This window comes from Bubalus kerabau, chromosome 17, assembly GCF_029407905.1.
Source record: "Bubalus kerabau isolate K-KA32 ecotype Philippines breed swamp buffalo chromosome 17, PCC_UOA_SB_1v2, whole genome shotgun sequence".
Lineage (NCBI taxonomy): Eukaryota > Metazoa > Chordata > Mammalia > Artiodactyla > Bovidae > Bubalus > Bubalus kerabau.
In genome coordinates, this window is record NC_073640.1 from 54,457,291 (window position 1) to 54,480,388 (window position 23,098).

At 55.1% G+C, this 23,098-nt stretch overlaps 1 protein-coding gene across 2 annotated transcripts; it reads right to left on the reverse strand.

Moving 5' to 3' along the window:
• Positions 1-7,244: 7,244 nt before the first annotated feature.
• Positions 7,245-12,771, reverse strand: ZNF574 (zinc finger protein 574). 2 transcript variants are annotated; one of them, XM_055552856.1, is made up of 2 exons: positions 12,718-12,771; positions 7,245-10,208 (listed from the first exon to the last, which is right to left on the reverse strand). In XM_055552856.1, the coding sequence occupies exon 2, from the start codon at positions 10,186-10,188 to the stop codon at positions 7,498-7,500; it is 2,691 nt and encodes an 896-aa protein (XP_055408831.1). In that variant the 5' UTR covers positions 10,189-10,208; positions 12,718-12,771; the 3' UTR covers positions 7,245-7,497. The 2 variants fall into 2 exon arrangements, with proteins under 2 accessions (XP_055408831.1, XP_055408830.1); XM_055552855.1 differs by having other exon boundaries at positions 12,613-12,770.
• Between the last annotated feature and the right edge of the window lie 10,327 nt (positions 12,772-23,098).

Here is a 23,098-nt window from a genome sequence, read left to right on the forward strand (position 1 = left end):
GAGCCACGTTGCCCTCCTGCTACTGGGGAGGCCAACAAAGTTTTGAACCAAAAAAAAAAAAAAAACAAAAAAACCAAACAAACAATAAATTAAAACTAGGAAAAAAGAAAGAATTTATAGATATATATATATTTAAGGGAAAGAAGACGAGGACTCTTCAACGAATAAGAAGGAGCCGCAAGGTGGAGCCAGGCCCCTGCACCAGTGGTCCAGGCCTTTGGTCCCCGAGGCGGATGGAAGGATGGATGCTTCTTTCTCTTCACAAATACCTCATGGACGTCGTCTTCGGGAAAGCTGGAGGGGCGGCTGGGGCCGGGCCTGTCCCTCAGCCAGGGCGGATGGAAGCGGGTGGGCAGGGCTGAGAGAGGGTGTCAGGGACGGGGGTGAAGAGCCCCAAGCTCCCCGCCTCCCCCCCCCCCAATCAACTGAAAAAGCTTTAAAAAAACAAAACAGGAAAAAAGAAATGAGAAAGCAAAAAAGAATGGATGAAGGAAAACTAACAAACTTTCGGGTGGTTTTATTCCTCCTCTTGAGTTCTTCTGTTCTCTTCGGTCTGTCCTCTCCCCCTCTCCTCCTTTCTCTGAGCTGTCCTTCCCTCTTCCTCCCCTCCTATCTCACCTCTCTCCATCTCCTTGTTTCTCTGTCTCTCCTCAAACCAAAGTGTTGCTGTGAAGGACGCGAGCCATTGAAATCAGAGTGGCCCCTGCCGCTGGGCAGGCGCAGAGGGAGGGGAGAGCCCCAGGAGACTGGCGGGGCTGCTGGATACTCCCAGGAGAGGCAGACGGAGCCTCGGATGCCACCCTGGGCCCTGAGGCCTCAGCGTTCTCACTTTCTTTGTTGTCTCCCTTCTCCGACCTGGGAAATGAAACTTTTAGGCTGGGCCACGGAGGCAGCAGAGACTCGGCTGTTTCAGGGGTCTCGGGTGCCTTGTCTGGGAAGTGGTGGAGTGGTTGCCCCTCCCACCCGGGCACCGATGGAGCCTGGCATGCCGTCGACCCATCCTCGCCAGAATGTAAGCATCTCCGCTGAACCGACTCCCTGCCCTTACCCTACTTCTGATTTTGTCCGTTTTTATTTCCTGAAGAGAAAGGACTGGCTAGCGGGCCGGGGCCCTAGCCCAAGGGTTGAGACGGGGCCAAGGGCTCCTGAACGGATAGGAAGGACGTTTGAGCAGAGCCAAGTGAAAGGAATTGCAACCAAAAACCCCTCCGAGAAGACAGGCAGCATGGAAGGCATGGTGGAGATGACTCAATAAACTATGATTCTAGACCAAAAAATAGAAAAAAATAGAAAAAAAAAAAAGAAAAAAAAAGGGGAAAAAAAAAAAAAAAAAAGAAAGAAAATCCAGGACTCACCACCACCCACTTCATCCTGCTTCCTCCCCATCAAGTCCTGCCTCCCAGACTGCTCCACCACCCCAGTAGGAAGCGGGCAGAGAGGAAAGGAGGAAGCAGGGGGCAGGGATGGGCCGATGCCCTGACACTGGTGGAGGGACCCCCGTGCAGCCAGGGTGGTGGGGACCCTCCCCATCCAACCCCCATTATCTGGGAAAAGAAAAAACAAGAGAAAAAGAAAATTCCTGGGAGGGGGAAAAAATAACCAAATCCCAAGCTTTAACTACAGCTGTGAAACCAAATATTGGGAAGGGGGTGGGAGGGAGGGAGGGGCAAGTGTGCCCCAGGTCTCCCCCCTGGGCCCCCTCCCCCGAGGACTCGAGATAAGGCACCAAATACCTCATAGAACTTTAATGTTAAAAAATGGAAACCAAATATCGTTGGCTGGGGGCCAGCCAGGGCAAGGGGCTGGGGGGGGCTGAGGGAGCCAGGGTTAGGAAGGTGATGGGGGAATTCATGCCCCCCACCTCCCTCTGCCCCTTCCACTCCAGCCTCCCCCGTCTCGACTCCGGGAAACAAAACTATCTCATCGTTTTTATTTTGTGGTCTGTACAGAGCCTGTGTCCGTGTGTCTGTGTGCGAGCGAGAGAGTTGGGGGGCTGGGGAACTTTATGTGGGGTTGGGGAAGGAGACCCCAGGCCAGGTTCTGGGCTAGGGGAGATGTCTGAGGTGGGGGGCCAGGGGCCTGGGCTAGGAAGAAGGATGAGTGGACTGAAGAAAGTGGGAACCCTCTGAATTTCTCCTCCCCAACCTGACCTCCTTACTCAAGGGAGGGACAGACTGGGTCTACCTAACGGTAGGCCTTTTAATTGTGCCAAAAAAAAAAAAAAAAACTTGCCAGTAACTAAAACACCTCTCTCTGGCCTCTTCTGGGAGGGCGGGGGCTGGGAGTGGGAGGAACGACTGGGGGAGGGGAGGCAGGGTCAGTGGCGCTGAAGAACCAAGGCTCTGTATGACCTGGGGCTACGACCAGGAGGAGGGGTAAGGCTCTGAGTTTCCCGAAGGTCTCCTCCCTGGGAAGGCCAAGAGAGGCTCTCCAAGCCCTGCACCCTGGGAAGATGGGGTAAGGGACTAGCCATGTGGTGAGGGCACCTCTTGACCTGGCTAGATCTCCACCCCCACCCCCACCCAAACCCCAGGGTGCCTCTCTCCCTTTAGCCCAGGGTAGGGAGAACTGAGTGAGAGAGAGAGTGAAACGGACTGAGCAAGACTGAGACACGCGGGCCCCCACTGGCCTCTGAGTGGGAAAGGCAAGTGCGAGAGATAAAGGCCTCCAAGAGAAAAAAGAAACAAACCAAAGATTTAACCATTAAAAAAAAAAAAACCCACAGACAACTCCGCTACCTTTTTATACGTTGGAAAAAAAAGTGAAAAAAATTAAAAAATAAAAATAAAAAAAAAATACACAAAAACTCCAAGCCGCAGTTCCTTCATGCGGTTTGAACTTTGACCTCAGCAGTCTCCAAAGCAAGATGACGATGAGAAAGGGGAACAAAACAAAGAAAAAATAATGTATATTTTTAAGTATTTGTCCTTGAGATGTTAGCTCCTTGTTAAACAAACACAAAAAGGAGAGAAAAATCCAGAGAGAAGCGTTGCTGGGACGGAGACAGCTATTTACTATGTCTGTGACCCCTCCCCTCTGCCTCCCCTTCCTCTCCTTTCCTCTGTCCCCGCTGTCCCTCCCCCGACCTGTCCCCCCAAGCCCAGGGGCTCAGTATTTATTTATTTATATGATTGCAGGGTGACTGGGGGCCTCTCTCAGCAACTTGTGGAGAGGCCCTTTGGATCATGGTAGGGTGGGGAAGGGGCGAGGAGTCTGGAGAAAAGCAGGAGCCTGACCTTTGGTCAGTTCCTGTCTGCGGGCTCCTTTCTGGCTGCTTGTGTCGCTGCTGCCACCTTCACCTCCCAAATCCAAGGCTGTTTCACGAGGGCAAGGTGACCACCCCACCTTGTGAAGATGGAACTGGTTCAGCCCTTTCTGGGGTGGGTGTCTCCCCCCTTTGAAAGACCAGGTTCGAATGGGGAGGGGAAGAGTGGCTAGTAGTGGGCAAGGGAGACCGAGGAGTCTCACCCAGACACGGAGCAGGCCCTGGAGGAGGCCTGCCTCTCCTTTGTCCTCACCAAGTTAGCCCCCCTTTCAGTTCTGTTGGTCCCATGTAGCCCCTCCCCTTCCACCCTGGACCCCCCTCCCTGTCTCTTCTCGTGGTAGCGGGTTAGCGTTTCAGTGTTCTTAACTCCAATCTGCTTGTTCATTGTACAATGTGCTTCTTTTAAGGCCCCATTTTTGTAACTTGAGTGTGTCATTCATCTGAACAACATCAAAAAATAAAAAATGAAAAACTGTACAGAGAGAAACACTGCCTGCTCTCCTTGGTCTCCTATCTTGGGAAAGGTGGTGGGGAAATCAGGGTGTGGGGTGGGCGTGTGTGTGCCTGGGAGGGGAAGGGTTTACTTCTGTTCAATGTTCAGAAGTAAGGCCTGAGCAATTTTTTTTCACCAATTAAAAAAACAAGTCTGGAATCTTAGAACAAATTCAAATTCCTGATTTTAAATCTCATTTCTTGGAGAAGGAAATGGCAACCCACTCCAGTATTCTTGCCTGGAAAATCCCATGGATGGAGGAGCCTGGTAGGCTACAGTCCATGGGGTCGCAAAGAATCGGACACGACTGAGCGAATTCACTCACTCAATTATCTTTCAATAAACTAAGCTTTAAAAAAAAAATTTTCATTTCTGGGGACCTCCCTTGCAATCCAGTGGTTAAGACTCCGTGTTTCGACTGCAGGGTGCTCGGGTTCGATCCCTCATTGGGGAACTAAGATCCCATATGCCCGTGTGACACAAAAAGAAATAAATCTCTTATGCCATTTTATAGATATGTGACCTTCAGTGTGTGAGCTTCAATGTCGGCATCTATTACACTGGGACAATATGTAGCCTGTGGTGGTGGTAAGGATTCAAGATGATCTCCAGCAGACAGACTTCGATAAATGAGTACTATGAGCAAATCAGGAAGCCAGAGAGCAGTTCCCTACTTCCATCCACAGAGGACTTGAGACCATTTAAAAAGAGTTGACTTTGAAGTTGTCTGGTGATACAAGATACACATCTGACTTCTTTTTCAGAATGACATTAGGGCGCTCACTCAAATTTTCGTGCTTGTCATTCAGCAGAACGACTTGTTTCACACACCAGACCATGGGCTGAACCCTAAGATCTCACCGCTGAAAATCATCGGTGGGTCATCTCACTGTCGTCAGGTCTTCCTGTCATCATTCTACCCTCTGATGTATGCCTGACTCAGAGGTGCTGGAATTCTGCAAAATTCAATAGCGAGGGATAGGGGAACAGGAGAAAGGAAAAGAGTAGGAGAGGGTTTGATCATTTTGAAAGAGAGAAAGTATTAACACTTTGGGAATTGCCTGATGGTCCAGTGGTTAGGACTCTGTGCTCTGCGCTTCCACTGCAGGGAGGCACAGGTCCCATCCCTGGTAAGGGAACTAGAATGCCACAGACAACATGGTGCAGCCAAAAAAATTAAGAATCACCCGAACTGCACTGTTTTGGCAAGACAGAAAAGTGCTTCTCCAACTCTCAAGCCAAGTCAGTAGGGATAGGTGAGTGGCATGTTGGGCTGGAAAACAGGTCTTTTGTTCCAGTCCTCTGCCTGTAGAGGGATGCAGTCAGAGCCATATAGACCCGAAAGGACTCTGTCTCCCAGGCCAGTCTGTGACAATCAGAGATGGCACATGCAAGAGCACTCCAGAGCTGAACTTGGTGGTATCCACTTACAGCCCCGTAAATGTGCTTAACTGTTCCAAGCAGCGCCCCCTGCACAGCCATACTTGGGCTCACACACCCTGAAGAACATGTTGTCACTGGAGGACCACCATTCTGTTCCCTTGAGTGCTCTGCTGAAGCAGCTTCTACATCTGAAAAATCTAGCAACGCAAGGTTCTTTGTGGGGTCAAATCACCACCACCAAAATTGCTGTGTTCAAAATGCAGATTCCTCGGTCTTAAGACAAGCTGCTGGATCCAAATCTCTGGGGAAATTCCCAAACATAAAGTTCAAGAGCCTTTGCCTGTCCAACTCAAACGCCAGCATCCAACAACGGTTTGATTAGTGCATCTTCTTTAGGACCATGGTCCAACTGAAGACTCTGGAAGTTTCAGTGGGGTGAACAATGATTCTTGTTCATAAACACATTTGTGCACATAAACTTTTCTCAAGAAGGGAGTCTTGAAAAGTTCGCACTAGGAGGCTCTAGAAAGGAACCACAATAGAGGTGACCCCTGTCCCCAGCACTGTTACAGAGCTTGCTTCTCTGCTGAAAGCATCTTTATTGTGGAGTCAACCAGAACCCTCAGGGTTTTTCCCTCCATTCCTGTCCCTTGGTTCAGCCTGATTTTTATCTGGTTTTGCAAAGAGAAATCCTCTAATTGTTCTAAGTATTTATTTGACATGACTTTTTTGATGTTACAGCTCTTCTTGAAAGCAAGCAGTTTGAGAATGAATCTTTACTTGTGGATTAAGGGGCTCTGGAATGCTCGGCTAAGATGGTTCTAGTCCTTTCTGTAGGGTATGAGGTTACTAAAAGATGGAGCCCACGATCAACACACTCTGGTCAAAACCCACGGCTTAACAGATAAGTGCTGTTCTTCATTAGGAGCTTTCAAGATATCAAAGGGTTGAGAGCTTTACCTTTTTAAAAAATGAAGCCTAAGCCTAAGCCCCAGTGCCCACAAAGGGCTACAGGATTGCTGAAGGGAGTCAATCAAGAGCAATGGAGAGGCTGAGGGGGCAGCTCTTAGGCCTCCCTTTCCACTGGTCTCAATGCAAAGAGCTCCCTTTACCTCTCATTCCCTAGGGTTCCAGTAAGAATCCTAAAAGACTGGGGTAACCCTGGGGCTGGGGGAGGGTGGGGAGGGAAGGGGGGAGCGAGGGGCTGTTAGAGACAAAGACTAGCATAGAAGCCAGGCACTTCCAGTCACACACTCACCATCTCTTCTCCACCGCCCTCCCCCTCAAGGATGTAGAAGACAGCAGAATGTAGAGGGAAGCACACAGGTGATTAAGTCAAATGAAACTACGCTGAAATTCAAGCTCTGCCTTGTGCAGGTTGAATGACCTTGGGTAAGTCTCCTCACTACTTTTGACTTCAGATTCCTTTCCTACAAAATGTTCTTGTCACAGGACCAGGGTGAAGATTCCAAAAAATATAAGCAAACACTTGAGACAAATTAGGCATTCAAACATCAGCCAGCCACCCCAACCACCTCTCCCGCCACAACAAGCAACTGTTGGCTAACTCCAGGTGGGTGTCAAAGCACCTTCCTACCCCCAGAAACTGTTCATCTTCTCCAGCCCCACAGCTGGATCTTGTCCCAGAAGCCACCTCCTCCACTGCCCCTGAGATCATACCTTTCCAAGACGTGCATTTGCCCTCAGGGGTCCATGATGAGAACACCAGATGGCCTTGGAGGAGACCGCTCACATCAGGCCAGAGCAGGGGCAACACAGTGGTAAGAACAACCTGAAGACTTTCCTAAAGGTTCCTGCCCCCAAGCAGAAACAGCTTCGTTTTTCCATGGGGCTTTGGGGACCTCTAGTGGTCAGAGAACCACACTGCCCCGACCTATGACCAGAGGGAAATCGCTGCTCAGAGAGCCCACGGACTCCAAGTCCTCCTCTTAGGTCCTGGGTTCCCGTTTAATGAGCTCCACCACTTGTCAGGCTCTGCTCTAGGCACTGGGGATGCAGCCATGACAAGTCAGAACCAAGAACCTGGGGGCTCACAGTTACCAAGTTCCACCATCCCACATAGTCAGGCCAGACAAAAGCATGTAAATGTCCAACTCAGTCTTTATTGACTGTTTTACCTTGGGGCCACCAGTGCTAACAGGTGTGGGGGGGCCCACCTTTATTCATGTCAAGGACCCTACAGCACCCCCCTCAGAAGACAATAAATCCAGTTACAGAACTTACATGGCAGTTGGGAGGAGTGGAAAGGGGCACAGTATGTACAGAGACCTAAGGGGGCGGTGGAGGTTCTTCAGCAACCGGGCCTGGTGGTGCTGAAGAGGGAAACGAGCTGCAGTCAGCCACTGATCTGGACCCCCTCGGCCTCAGCCAGAGGGTAGATCTCAATGGCCTCCACCAGGGGCAGAGCCTCCACTGCAGTCTCCATCACAGCCAGGCCCACGGCGGCTTCGGCCTCTGCCAGCTGCTGCCGCACAGCTGCCTGGTGCTGCTGCTGGTGGGTCTTGCGGTGCTTCCACAGGTTGGAGAAGGAGCGGTAGCTCTTGCCACAGTCGGGGCACGAGTAGGGCCGTTCGCCCGTGTGGATGCGGCGATGTTCTGCCAAGCGCATGGAGATGGCAAAGGCCTTGCCACACACTTCACAGGCAAACGGCCGCTCACCGGTGTGCAGGCGGCGGTGGTCCTTCAGGTGGGTACTCTGACGGAAGGCCTTGCCACAGTCCGGGCACGGGTACGGCCGCTCGCCGGTGTGGATGCGCCGGTGCACCTGCAGCGACGTCTCCGTGCTGAACAGCTTCTTACACTCGCTGCACTCCAGGCCACGACGTCGGGCGGGGGCCGCAGGGGCAGCAGGGGCCGCGCTCCCGAGGGTTGTCGGGGAGGCGATGGGTGTGCGCGCAGCCCGCGGGGCCCGAGGGGCTGGGGGCTCCTTAGCCAGGACCTCCCCCGGCCCAGCTGCCGCGTGCGCAGCCTCGTGAGCCTGCAGCCGAGCGGCCGAGCCCACTTTCTTGCCACACGTGCCGCACTCGAAGCGCCGCGGGGCCTGGGCGGCCGCAGCTGCACAGCGGTGCTCCCGCAGCCGCAGCGAGGAGGGGAAGGCAGCGCCACAGGACGAGCAGCGGTGGGGCTGGCGCCCGGCATGGGCCACCAGCTGGTGCACCTCCAGCAGCCGGCGCAGTAGGAAGGAGCGGGGGCACTCACGACACTTGTAGGGGTACTCGCCCGTGTGGTGGTAGCGGTGCATGAGCAGGCGGTAGGGCCGGTGAAAGCGCACCCCGCACTCCTGGCAGCGGTACGGGAAGTGCTGGGCATGCACCAGACGGTGCTGCCTCAGCGTGGAGCTCTGGGTGAAGGCCTTGCCGCAGTCCCCGCAGCGGTAGGGCCGCTCCCCTGTGTGTGTGAGGCGGTGGCGGGCCAGGTTGGCGGGCGAGTTGAAGGGCTTGGAGCAGTCCGGGCAGGGGAAGGGCCGCTCGCCCGTGTGCGTGCGCAGGTGGTTACGCACGTGTGACTTCTTCTTGAACATCTTGCCGCAGATGCTGCACTTGTGGCGCCGTTCCAGCCGGTGCACAAAACGCTGGTGCCGGGTCAGCTGCAGCGCCTTGCCAAACTCGCGGCTGCAGAGGAGGCAGCGGTAGGTGCCTGGGGCGGCGGGCTCCGCCGAGCTCTCCTCGGCCACGGGGGGTTCCGGGGCCTCTGGCTCTCCAGTCTCTGCTGGGGCTGGCTCAGGAAAGCCAAGGACGGGCTCCTCCGGGGGGACTGGTGTTGTGGGCAGAGGAACACCCCCAACCCCATGGGTACGCCGGTGATAAAGGAATTTGGTGAGGTTGACAAAGGTCTTTCCACACGGACACGAATGCAGAGGATTGGGGGTGTGGGCTCGCCGGTGGGCGAGGAGGAGGGCCTCCGTGCCAAAGGCCAGGCCACAGTCCACACACAGGAAATGAGACTCACTGCTGTGGTCTCCAAGGTGCTGGTCCAGACTGGAAGGGCTGGGAAAGACACGACTGCACAGGGGGCACTTGAAGACACCCTCCCGGTGACTCCGCAGGTGCTGCTGTAGCTGGTGAGGTGAGAGAAAGAGCTGGTCACAGGCTGAGCAAAAGAGCTCCTGGGTGGCTGCCCCGCCTGGCTCTCCGCTGTTGTTCCTCCGTGCCCTGCGCCCCCGGCGATCGCGCCCGAGGGCTTCCCCGTTGCGCAGCTCATAACTGTGGTCAGAGGAGGGCACAGGCTCAGGCTGAGACACAGGCACCTCCACTGGCGCTGGGGTCAGAGTCTCCTGCTGCAAGACGGGCTCCTCAGACTCCGGGGCGGGAGCAGGGAAGTGGGTGGCCTGATGCTCCAGGAAGTCGGCTGGCAGCTGGAAGAGCTGAGAGCACTCCGAACACTTGTAGAGGAGCAGCTCCACCTCGGTCACCACCTCAGTGGTGGTGGCAGCGGCAGACGGGACAGCTGCCCCTTCCCCGCCCTCTTCTGCTTTGCGGTACGAGTGCTCCACAGCCACACGGGTCTGGCCCATGGGGGACCCCACAACAACTGGGGACCCCAGGACAACTGGAGTCGGAGGCTTGGTGGGAGTAGCCCGGAGGTGCGTCTGCCGGTGGTTCAGCCAGAGCTCCTGGCTGGCAAAGAGAGCCTTGCAATCCACACACTCATAGTGGATGGTACTGGAGCTCAGGGCAGGCGCCTTGGGTGGTGGCTCAGCTGGCACTGCCTCCTGGGGTGCCATCATCTTCAGGTGCAGCTCCTGGTGCTCCAGGAGCTGGCTGGGTGACATGAGCAGCTGCCCACACTCCAAGCACTGGTACTGGCTCTCCTGGACGAGGGTCTGATAGAGGCCGGTGCCAGAAGCTGCCTCTGCAGCCACAGTGACTCCGGGGTCAGCCACACCCACCAGCTCAAAGTGCTGCTGGGGCACGTGGGAGTTCTGATGCATGAGTACCTCCTCCAGGGATCCATAGAGCTGGTTGCACTCAGAGCAGACATAGCGGTGCTCAATGTACAGGACCGTTTCCTCTGACTCCTCAGTCATGACGGTGGCAACACCCTGGGCTGGGAGATGTGGGGACAAATCATATCTAAGTCACTGATTCTTCAGTCCTTCCCAGGGACAGTTCTTTCCCTTTATCATTGCTCTACCAAAACCCTAGATCAATTTCCCCCTCTAACTTTTTGCTTCCATATTTCTACCCCCACCCCACTCCCTTCCTCTCCTGAACACACAAGAACACCAAGCACAAAATCTTTCCCCCAGTCCCTTCCCAGTCAATCTACCCAAATCTCATCTCTGAATCTTAAATTCCCACCACCAGATCCTTGCAACCTGTTGACTCTCTCATTCTCCTGCCCCACAGCTGGCCCAAGGCGCCAACCTACCACACAGGAACCTCTTCAGTCAATACTTCCTCTACTGACTCCTTACCAACACACTACCCATCCCTACCCCAGATGCCCAGGAGAGTCCTCACAGGCTTGGACCATCCACTTCTCACAGCTCGCTCCTCCTCTGCTTCCACCCCGAGGGTCTCTCTCTTCACACCCCAACCACTCAAACTGTCCCAATGCCCGACCACTTTCAGCACCTTTTCATGGTTCAACCTCCCTCCTCTGCACATAGCCCATCACCCACTAACCTTCTCCCTTTGGTGCACAGGTTCCTCACATCAATAAACTTTTCTCACATTGGCCTAACCCATCTCCCCACCCAGACCTTGCCCACCTTAACCACTTTCCCACGATTCCCAGGTCCCTCTGTTCAAATTACTTAACTCCCTCTACACATTAAGGTCCTTTCCCACAATCCTAATAGCCTACCCAGAACTTCTAGACTCATCATCACAAAAGACAGCCAGAACTTTCTTCACACTTAGACCCCTCCCACCACCCTAACGCATGTCTCCAGAGCACCCAGACACTCTTCCCATTAATCCTCTACCTCTTCTGTGCACTGAGACCTCATCCACAATTCTAAGTCCCTCTGAGGTACCCAGCCCCCTCTTCGTACTGACTTAAGCCCCACTTCTTCATAGACAACCACCCTGGACAATTGAGGGATTCCCAGAACCTCTCTCCACATATTCTTCTTCACAAAAAAGACCCTTCCCATCCTAACTTATTCTTGGGATACCCAGATCCTTCTTTAAAAAAGACCCACCCTCACCCTAATCCATTCCAGGGACAGACCCCCCCCCCCCTCAGCCACACACACACACATTACTAATCTAACCTTTTCTTCCTTGCAGAAAGACCAGCTTCCTCCCGCCCTAACCCATTCTAGGAACGCCCAGACACCCTTCTTCCTATCAATCTAAGCCCCTCTTTTCCGCAGAAAGACCCAACCCCACCCTAACCCACTCCAGGGATGCTCAGATCCCCTCTTGATACCCAAATTCCTCTTTTCTGCAAAAAGATCCCACACATACTCTATCCAATCCAAGAATATCCAGACTACCCTTCATAATGGCTTAGATTCCTTTCCCACATACTCCTCCCACTGTCCAAATCTCATTAAGAATACCTAAACCTTGCATCAGCACCCTAACCCTGATAGCCAGCCAGATCCTCCTTCCTAACAACCCAAGCCCCTCTCATCAGCCTATTATCCCTGGGGGGCTACCCAGACCCCCTGACCCACCCTAGACACACAGATCGTTCTCACCACCCTAAAATCCTCAAGGGACCCCCAATTCCTACTCTTCACCTTGACCTAATTCCTGGTACTTTCCAAAAAGACTACTTCTCAAGTTACTCGATAAACACGAAGACCACAGTTTCATATAAGATAAAACTTCTTTACACAGAGACCCATTCTCAGGTCTCAACCCATTCCAAGAGTGCCCAACGCTCCCCGCTCGCCCTCCCGCCCCACATACTTTGGTTTAACTCTTCACATTAATGTAACTCATCCTCATCCTTCACACTGGGACCTCCACCTCGCCCTAAGATACCAGGCATATCCATTTCCTGGTATCTTTTCACACTGAAGACCTAACTCATGAGCCTAACTCTCCAGGCATAACTAGATTTTCGCTTTACGTCAACTTAACCACCTCCGTTCTCACGGCCGGAACCCCTCCCCGGGCACCCAGCTGTCCTTTAACCGTCCAGCCTTCGTCCTGGGTTGTCCCACAGCCAAGCCCCTATCCGCGTACTCCCTGGAGTCTTAGAGACCCTCCCGGGGACACTCGAACGCCTCCCTTCCCACCCAAGTACCCGATAGCGCCCAGCCCGAGCCCCGTCCCTCCTCAATCAGCCCTTCCCACGACTCTCGCCCCCTTCCGACCCGCCGCCCCGGCCCGGTCTCACGCGCACCCCGCGGGCCGTTGGTACCGCTCCGCCCCACCTCCCGGCGCGCGCCCCCCCTCCGGTCCTCAGTGCGCAGGCGAGGTGGCGAGAGAAGGCCGCACGGGCAGGGTGGGGAGCCCGGCCGGCCCTTCACGCGCCCGCTCGCACGTACCCGCCTCCGCCGTCTCGCACGCCCCGGGGCCAGACCCGGACCCGGGCCGCAGCTCCCCTTGCGCGGCCACCCTAGCGCTGCGCCCTCTCTAGCTCCCGCCGTCACCTCTCGCCTGCTCCGCAGCCTCGCTCTAGCCCCCGATCGCCCGCAGCAACGCCCCTCCCACCTTCCTCCTTGGCCGCCGCGCGGATGGCCGAGTGCGCCCAATCATCGCCCGTCTGGCCTCTGCCGTTGGGCCAATCGACGCTCACGTCTCCGAGCCCTGGACCAATAGTATCGGGCGTTGGGCTCCCTCCGCAGCACCCAACCAATCCTCCAGCGACGTTTTCTCACTGGCCCGCCTCCGACTGATAGGGCCCGCCTCCTTACGCCCTCTGAAGGATGTTCCTCCTCCACCTCCTCCTCGACCCCTCTTGACGGCTCGAGAAGGGAGGGCGGCGCGATGACGTCAGGCGGCGGAGCGACGCTTCTGGCGCCATCTTGGGGCCGCTGGGCGGGAGGTGGGTGGTTCTCCAAGGGGAAAGTAGGGGAAGTTGAGGCACAAACACCAGGAGGACGGCGGAGGTTGGGGAGCTGAGGCTTAGGAATCCCTGAAGAGCGAAAGGAGAGAGCGAAGCTCTGGTCAGCGCGAAGGGAAGGAGAAAAAGGGGAAATCAGGGCTCTAGACTTTGTTAGAGAAGAATAAAGGCAGAAAGAAAGAAGGGAAGAAAAACCGAGGGACCCTTGACGGAAGGGGGAGGAAGAAATGTCGGAGGAAAAGCACGAATAGAAAATCTGAGCGAGCCAGAAAGATCTGAAGGGTAAGGGAGGAAATGGAAGTTGGAAGGAGAAACAGTAAAATCCAGGAGGGGCATTTGTTTTGTTTCCTATCGTGAATATTTAATAAGCGGATGCAATATGCCAAGTCAAGGTTAATCTTTGTAGGGATAGAGAAGGAACAGGAAAAGTCTGTGCCCTCCTGGATTTTAATTTCTGAGAATATAAAAGTATCAGGTTCAGGGCTTCCTTGGTGGCTCAACCAGTGGTTAAGAATCCGCCTACCAGTGCAGGAGACACCCGTTGCATTCCTGATCTGAGAATGTCCCACATGCATCGGGGCAGGTAGGCCAGAGGACAGCAACTACAGAGCCTGTGTTCTGCCCCAAGGGAAGCTACCACAAAGAGACGCCTGTGTACTGCAAATAGAGAGTAGCCCCTGCTCCCTCCAACTAGAGAAAGCCCACATATAGTAAAGCCAAGTGCAGCCAAAAATAAATACTGTAAGAAAAGAAAAGATCAGGGTACACAAGTAGCTGTAGACAGCCAGTGACGGTAGTTGTAAAGAAAATAAAGCAGGGGGACAGAGGACATGGACTGATCTTGGATGGCAGGGGGGCCTCTCTCTGAGGTCACTGAGGAATGACAGGAAGGAGCCAGGAAGGAGACTGCTGTCAGGGTGGGAAAGGTACCCAGATGGATCCTCATTTTTCCCCAAACTCCTTTCAACTCAGGCTCTGGTCCAGGAGAATTTCAAAGTAAACCAAGTCCAGGACAGTGATGTTCCTGCCTTCATTATCAAGGCTTTCAGAGCCAGGAGAGAGGAGATGGCAATGGGAATCTCCTGGGCCCCCTTCTCTCCCTGCCATGATACCCCTAGGCTTCCTCTAGCCCAGGCCAGAGGTCTGAATTCCTACCTTTTGGGAAATCTGGCCCCCACTCCACCTCCCATACTGAAGAGTCACTAAGGTGTCAGGCCAGGCCAGCTAGCTCTGGCAATTCCATTTGAAGAAACAAGATGTGTAGGGGGTTGCTGCTGCTGCTGCTGCTGCTGCTGCTAAGTCGCTTCAGTCGTGTCCGACTCTGTGTGACCCCATAGACAGCAGCCCACCAGGCTTCCCCGTGCCTGGGATTCTCCAGGCAAGAACACTGGAGTAGATTGCCATTTCTTTCTCCAATGCATGAAAGTGAAAAGTGAAAGTCAAGTGGCTCAGTCATGTCCGACTGTTAGCGACCCCATGGACTGCAGCCTACCAGGCTCCTCCATCCATGGGATTTTCCAGGAAAGAGTACTGGAGTGGGGTGCCATTGCCTTCTCCATGTGTAGAGGGTAGATGACCTGAAAGACAACCAGGGTGAGAACCTGAAGGTGGTGACCCTGTAGTGTCTGGACTGTATTCCACTTTCTTCTAGGGTGCTCTTTTTCCAGGCTGATGGCCCAGAAGCTCAGGAAGGCTGGAATCCCCATATGTTTGAGGAGCTCTGGACTACTCACATCCCCTTATGGATGGCCCTCAGGGCCTTGGAAGCAAGTTGCCCCCCAACCAGCACTGCAGTTGCCAGAGCTGCTCTACTCCCCAAGGACAGGAGGGGACCTGCAAGAGATTCAATTGTTCTAATTGCTTCCCCTCCCTCCATTGCTAAATGTCCACCAATAGATGAATGGATAAAGAAGATGTGGTATATATACACAATGGAATACTACTCAGCCGTAAAAAATGAAATAATGTCAATTTGCAGCAATATGTATGGAATTAGAGTTTATCATAGTAAGTCAACTAAGAGGAAGATAAATGCCATATGATACAACTTATACATAGAATCTAAAACATGACACAACAGAAGATATCCATGAAGCAAACAGGCTAACAGATACAGAGAACAGACCTGTGGTTGCCAAGCAGGTGGGGTGGGAGAGTGAAAGATTGGGAGCCTGGAGTTAGCAGATAAAAACTATATCAATATCCTGTGATAAAGCATAATGGAAAAGAATATGATGGGACTTCTCTGGTGGTCCAGTGGTTAAGAATCTGCCTTCCAATGCAGGGCATGCAGGTTCAATCCCTGGTCGGGGAGTTAAGATCCCACACACCTTGGGGCATCTAAGCCCATGCACCACAACTATAGAGTCCATACGCTGCAAACGAAAGATCCTGCATGCTGCAACTAAAACCCAACATAGCCAGATATATAATAATAAATACTAAGAATATTAAAGCATATATATGTATATCTGAATCACTTTGCTGTACAGCAAAAATTAACAACATTGTAAATCAACTGTAATAAAAAATTTTTTAAAAATTTTTAAAAGTTGTGTAAGATTTATTTTTATTAGGATCTCAAGTGCTTCCTTTTTAAAACAATTTATTTTGGCTGTGCAGCATGCAGGACCTTAGTTTCCAACCCTAAGGATAGAACTCATACCCCATGCATTGGAAGCGTTGAGTCTTAACCACTAGACCACCAGGGAAGTCCCTATGCTCTGTGCTTTCCGTGCATTTTCCAACATAATCCTCTCAATAACTCTAGAAAGGAGGGAGGAACTAATGTTCTCACTCTACAGAGAAAATGATGCTCAGAGAAATTAAATAACATGTCTCATAATTAGGAAGAGACACAACCAGGATTCTAACACAGGAGTGCACTCCAAGATCTACAGTCTTAGGTCCCACTCAGGTGGGACATCCAGAGCCTCATACCAAATGGATGCATGCACTGCATGTGTGCTAAGTCACTTCAGTCGTGTCTGACTCTGCCACCCTATGGAGAAGGCTCTCAAAGGCCTAGTTTGAGCGCCTCCCCATCTCTGAACTGATCCCTGTGGCCAGGACGATGTGGTTCTCTGATCCTGGGTCAGGAATCAATCAGTTCTGGGAACCATGTGGTTCTCTGAGGGAAAGTTCAAGTTCTGCCATGGGGATGGGCACTGGGCAGGTAAAAACAAGATTCTGCCCGCCTCCCAGCCTGGAGATACATGCATGTATAAGGAGAAAGAAAAGGGAAGAAAGAGAGCCAGTAAATGCAACAGAGGAACAGTGTTTGGGGTGTAGAACATAGAGGGAACTTTGGCTGTGGATTCAGGGTAGAAGGGATGTTGGATGAACCTTAGATGGTTGTTGTTTAGTCATTAAGTCGTATCGGACTCTTGTGATCCTATGGACTGTAGCCCACCAGGCTCCTCTGTCCATGTGATTTCCCAGGCAAGATACTGGAGTGGGTTGCCATGCACCTCCTCCAGGGGATCTTCCCGAACCAGGAATCGAACCAATGTCTCTTACATCTCCTGAATTGGCAGGAGAGTTCTTTACCACTAGCACCATCTGGGAAGTCCAGATGAATCCATTATTGCCTACAGGGTGAAAGCACCAGGGGCAGGAACCAGATAACCTGGAAGCTAGACTCAGCCTTTGGGGTTCCATGCTCTTGGGCAGATTCTCACTCTTCAGCGGCCTCTTTTCCCCACTTGAAAACGGAAGGGTCCAGCTTGACTTATCTTTCTGCTTATACCTTCAGCTTGGAATTCCCAGTTTATCTGGATTGACTAGGTCGCTTCACTTCAGATGATGCAGGAGTAAGCTGAGGCCTGCATCAGTTTTTCTGGAGGTGGTGGCACGGGACTAGGGCATCTGGGACAGGATCAGCTTAGAGAGAATATCATTCTATGCTGGGATCCCTGCATAAGCAATGGCCTGGAGGCCACTGTAAATCTGGGCTTTCAGACCTAGCTGGAGCTGAGAGTGGGTGTTGGGGTTCCTTAAATCACGTGAGGAGGGGCATGCAAAGTCAGAGGTCCTTCAGGGTCAAATATATGTGTCAGATGTATGTTGGGGCCACCCCACATGCCAGCTGCCGAGGGACTTCTGTGCCAGGCCGATGTGAGAGTTGCCACGTGCCGACTGTGTGCCTTCTCGCGAGGCATGCAGTCACGTGTGCTGGGGGCTGCACGTGAGTGACTGCGTTAGTGTCTCCTCCCCATCACGAGCATTGGGGGTGGTGGTGAGTCACAGACTCAGCCTTCAGCGCCAACTGTCATGTTCCTTCCCCCCAAATTTCACCCCCCACCCAGCCGTGCACCACCCACCCCCACTCCTGCTTCTCTCTGCCATCCCCCTGCCCTGCTCAGCTCTCTCCCAGAGGGAGGGAGTCTCCCACTTCTGTGGGCTCTGCCCTCCAGCTCCCTGCCCTTGCCCACTGCCTCTATGCTCGGGTGGGTGACTCTCCTCCCCACCCACTCAGGTCCCCGGGATTTCTCTGCTTCATGGAGAATTCCCCTACTCACCACCCATCCCTGCATTCCTGTTTCTAGGGGCTACTCCCTCTTTCCCACAGGCCCGATGTGCCTGCCTCAGCGGGTCTTTTGGGTCCTCATTCTGCCTTTCTGGATTTTCTGGCCCCTGTGGGCCTCCCTCCAGGTCCATGACCCACTCCCCCTTTCCCTGGCCCTCCTCCCAGTCTCTGTGATGTGCGTCCTTGTTCCAGTTTCTGTGGGCCTCTTCTCCGGTCACCCCAGACCACTCCCCATGTCTTCTGTGCCCTAGGGCCTCAGTCTACCAGCTTCCCTCTGTCCGCCTCTTCACGAGGGGCTCTCTGGGTCCACCAGCTGCCCTTGCCTCCGAGGTCCTTAGCTTGTCTCTGTGGTCTGCTCCCTTGTCTCGATGGCCCTTTCTTTGCGCTGGGCTTCTTCCTGTCCTTGTCCTTGTGGGCTTTGTGGACCCTGGTCCACCTCTGTGGCTGTTGATGGCTGTCTTGCCGTTTCTCTGCATTTTTCTTCATCTCCGTAGCCCTCTCCCCCAGCTGCATGGCGTTCTCCCCAGGTCTCCCTGCCTCTCAGTCTCTGTCTCCTGTGGGCGCCTGTGCCCAAGGGCTGCCCGGGCAGGGCGGTGGCATGGTGTGGTGGAGGAGGTGGCCCGAGGGGTGGGCCCTCTGTCCAATGCAGCGCCTTGCCCTCATCAGCATTCTCCTCGCGGGGGCCCCCCAGCCGGACCAACGGGCTCCCCCTCCCCCGACTCCCCTCTCTCCGATCTCTCCCTCTCTCTCCGTCTTCCTCTCTCTCTATCTCCGCCTGCCTCCCTCCCTTCCTCCTGCCCGCTCTCCTCCCTGTCTCCCTCCCTCGCTCCCTCCTCTCTCCCCCCGCCCCCCTGCGCTCCAGGACCCAGCGCGGGCGGCAGGCGGGCAGGCAGGCGGCGGCCTCGGAGGGGAGAAGAAGTGGCGGCGGCGGCGGGGAGGGAGGCCCAGCTGGGAGCCCGGAGCCGGCGGCTGCTCCTCGCAAGGGACCAGGAGTCCGTGGCCAGGCCCTCCCGCCGAGGCCCTGCGCTGGGCGCCCCGGGACACCCCACCCTCCTCCGCCTTCCTCTTCCACCTGCTCCTCTCCATCCTCCCCTCCCTCCTCTTCTCCATCTCTCCACCTCTCCGGCCCGGCTCGTCGGCGGCGGCTCTTCTCGGGGTCTCCCAGCACCCCCTCCTCCCCCGGCCCCGCCACTCGTCCGCCTCTCCCCGCCCCCAGCATGCCTTCCCGGCGCGGGCTGAGGGCTTGAGGACTCCAGGCCCCAGCCTCCTCATCCAGGGCCGGCCCGGGCTCCAGGGGGGAGGGGGGAAGGGGTGCCCCCCTCCCCCCCCAGCCAGCCCTCCCCTCCCCCACCTCTCCTGATGGCCGGCTTCCCTGTCGCCACCCAGGCCTCGCCCCCCGTGGCCCCCCCAGGCCGGCCCGGCTAGGGGAGGGGGCGGGGGCCCTTGCCTGGGCCGGCTTCCCCCTCCCCCGGCTCTGCCTGTGCCCCCTCCCTTGCGTTTTCACCTTCCTGCCTCCTTTCCCTCTCCTCTCTCCCCTTCCCTCCTCCATTTTCTCCTTTCCCCTTCCTCCCCTCCCTGCCCGCCCTCTTCTCTTCCACCTGTCCTTCCTCCTTGCCCCCCGGGGAGCCCCCTGTTTGGGATTAGTTGGGGGCCACCGCCAGAGGCGGGGGAGGGGGCCCTGTGGACTGCCCTCTCCCCCCCGCCCCAACCACGCCGCCCAGCGCCGGAGCATCTCCCCCTTGTCGATCCAATCCTTGGGCCTCGAGGGAGCCCAGCCCTCCGTCCCACCAGGATCCGTGAGTGTCTGCAGGGTGCGGGTTGGGCCTGGGCCTGGAAGGCTGGGCTCACTGCCGGCGGCTGGTGGGGGGCCCACATCCCCCTTATCCCCCCGACCGGCAGACACCCTCCCCCACCAAGGGCCTGCCCTGCACCCTCCATCTCCCCACCTCCTTTCCCCTCAGCCTCTCCTCACCCCTTCTTTTCATTGCCCAGCTCAGCCCTGCCCCTCAGCCCCCCAGCTGCTGGGCTCCTGAGGGGCTGATTTGGCTCTGACTCGCGGCCTCACTCCGCCTCCGGGACTCCTGGCTGGTCTCCGCCCCTGCTAGCTCCAGCCTCGGTCCGCGTTGCCCGGCTGTGCTCTCTCACTCTGCTCCCTTCTCTCTCTCCTTTCCCCTGAGCCTCATCCTCTCCACCTACCGTGGGCCCCATCCCAGCCGGTCTCTGTCTCCTGAAAGTGTCTTTTCTCCGTTTTTGAATCTCCCATTTCATGTGTCTGTTGGACCTCTCTCTGACTCTGTCCAACTTCTTTCTCTTTGCGGTGAGCCCAGCCTTTTCTTGGTGTGTCTCTATGGATCTCCCGGTCTCCCTCCCCTCCCTCCTGTCTCTCAAAACTCTCCTGTCTCCTCTCTGTCTGGGAGGATCCTCTGCCTGGTCTCACCCTCTCCCCACTGCCCTCTGTCCACTGTTCACTTTGCTGGGGCCTCTCCTCACCTGTCTGCCTCTGTCTCCACCTCTGGGCTTGGAGGCCGTCTTCCTTCTCTTACTTTCTGCTTTCTTCCCCCAGATCCACTCCTCATCCTGTCTCCTCCATCCCTCACTCCCTAGCCACTGCCCTGCTTTGCGGTCCACTTTGTCTTTTCCGTGATGATCTCCCAGGCCCCCTTTTCTCTCTTCCCCTTCTGAGTCCTCCCCTTGCCTTGGGGCTTGCAGTCTCTAGGGTTGACCTGATTCCAAGATGCTCCTCTGTGCGGATGGATGGATGTGTGGGTGCTTATCCCCTGCCTGTGCCCCTCCAGGTCACTCACTCTTCTTCCCTCCCTCCGTCTCCCTCCTTGACTCTCCTTTCTCCTCTCTCCATGCTGGGGAGTCTGTCTCTCAATCTTGTGTCTGTCTCTCCCACTTGGTCTTTCCTCTTCTCTAGAGAAGCTGTGTGGCTCATAGACCTTTTCTCTCCATCTCTCTCTTTCCGACTAGCCCTCCTTGTCAGAGTTTGGTGATTTCTCTCCTCCCCTCTGTTCCTGTACCTGTTCATCTTTTTTCTCTATCCCTCACCCCATTTGCCCTCTCTCCTTTGCTATATTTCTCACTTGCCCACTTGTCTGTCTTCCTCTCCTGGCAGGGCCCGTTCCGCTCACTCAGCTGCTGTGTTTCCATCTTTATCTGGCTCTGCTTAAGTCTCTGGGCCCGATTCCCTGCCCTCCTCTCTCTCTGTGCTCTCCCTCTTGTCTCTGTCCCCTTTGGTGTCTCACTTCTAGGTGATGTCTGTGTGTCCTTCTCCCTCATTGAGCCCCACTCACTTCCCTTTGGTTTGTCTGTCTTTCTGTCTGTGCCTTCCTGTGCCTCTGTGTCCATCTGCTGCCCCAGCCAAGTCTCTTGACTGTCTCTTTCAGCTCCCACCGGTGTCTGCCATCTGCGGGTCCCTGCCCTTCTGGCCCCTGGCTCTTTCTTGGTCTTTATGTTTCTAGTCTCCTCCCTGATTTGTCCCCAGAAGCCCCTGGAGCTCAGGATGACCCCTCACTTGCACCGCTCTCCTAGCCCCGCCCTGCACACCCCTGTCCCTGTGAGTTCTTCTGGGTTCACCCTGCCTCTTTCGGTCCTGCACCCTTGACAGGCCTTCACCTTCGATGCAGATTATAGTCCAGAGGCCCCAGGTGGTCCAGCAGGCCCTCCTACCCCCAGCCTGTCTTTCCCAGAGGTCCTGAGAGAGAGGGACCTGTTCAAGGTCACCTGGGAGGTGGCGGCAGAGCAGGGACCCAGGGAGTCTCTGGCGGCCCTGGCCTAGGTTTTTCTGGCTACAAGGGATGATGTGAAGTGTTGCCGTGTGCTTCTGCCTCCTCCATTGGTGGGTCTCATTCTGCCATCTCCCCAGCCTAAGCCCTCCTCCCATGGGAATGAGTGGGGTGTGGCGAGTCCCCCAGGCTCACATCACCCCACTCCAGGCCTCTTAGGAACCCTTTCCCATGGAAACCCAAGTGTCCTTTCCCATGGGGCCCGGCCCTTGACCAGGGGAGCCATGCAATTGGCCAGACTCATCCCTGCCCAGTGGTCCCCCTGCAGAAGGCAAGGGCACTGGAGCAATTGTGGGAAGCAGAGACTCACTGGCTCCCACTAGTCTTCAGCTCCCTAGAGCGGGGGGGTGCCATAGTTTGGCACGCGATTCAGCAGATAGTGCCCTCCCCCCGCTTTATTCACTCCTTCCATCCAGCTTACTGGTGGCATCTCGAGTAGATTTGTGTCTTCTCTCCATTCTGTCTTCGTGTTCTATGCCGTGTCCCTCCTGTGTCTTTTTTGTGTGTGTCACACTGCTTGGCATGTGGAATCTTAGTTCCCCTGTGCCCCTTACACTGGGAGCCTGGAGTCCTAACCACTGGACCACCAGGGAAGTCCCCTCCTGTGTCTTGATTTCCCTCTCTTCTACCTGCCCACTCTCTTCCTCTCCTTGCCCTGCCCGTGCTCTCTCTGTCTCCATGTCTTCCTGTCTTCTGTCTTCTCCTTCTTTCTCTTTCCTAGTCCTGTCCTCTTCTTCCTACAACTCTCCTTCTCTGTTTCTTCCCATTACGAGAGAAATGTTTCTCTCCATTGTTTCTCCCAATTCTCTTGTCTTCACATCATCTTTCTGTTCCCTTATATTTTGGCCTATTTTCCCTTTTTCCTTTCTTGAGTTTCTTCATATCTCTGCCACCCCCAGCCTCTTTTCTTTCTCTCTGTCTGTTTTTGTCTTTCTCCCTCATTACTCTTTTTTTCCCCCTTTTTTCTTTTTTAGCCCCTTAGGTGCCTTGGATCTTCCCATCTGTCTCCATCTGTGTGTCTCCATGTGTCTTTCTCTTCCCAAGTTTCTTAACTCCCGGATACTTTCCCCTCCAGACCCCGGATGTCCAGGCTCCTCTCCCCGTGGGATTGTGGGAACCAGGGACGTCAGGAAGGTGGCAAGTGAGGCCTGGGATGGGGTTGCCTAGCAACCACTGCATCCTCTCCAGCCGGTTTCTGTTGCCTAGTAACGGCTGCCTGCCCAGAGACAGGGGCGGAACTGGGTGGGGGGTGGCACTTCCTGGTTTCCTATTGGGGTGGAGATAGTCCCTGGAATCTGCTCTTACCTGAGATCCTCTTCATATCTCCCTCCCATTTGGGTAGCTGTGAACATCCTCCATCAGTGCTTCTCCCCTTTGGTGCCGGGGTGCTATGAGCCTCGGCCCCCACCACGGCTAGTCTCCTGAGTCTTGGCGCCCCCAGCGATGGCTTCAGTACTGTCAGCTCTAATGAGGGCAAGGCCCTTCGGAGCTCAGCAACTGCGTCCCAGGCTCTGTGGTCACCACCCCATCCGGCAGTCCACAGAGGGGCTCAGAAGCCCCCGTTTTGGCAATCTCCCCGTGGGCGGGGGGGTCTCCCTGCAGGTGGCAAGTGGGGGCCGCGGCAGCTGCGTCCCCATGAGGAGGGGAGGAAG

Excerpts from the sequence above, each read along its gene's own strand:
- ZNF574 (XM_055552856.1), bottom strand. The coding sequence starts at position 10,188 with ATGACTGAGGAGTCAGAGGAAACGGTCCTGTACATTGAGCACCGCTAT.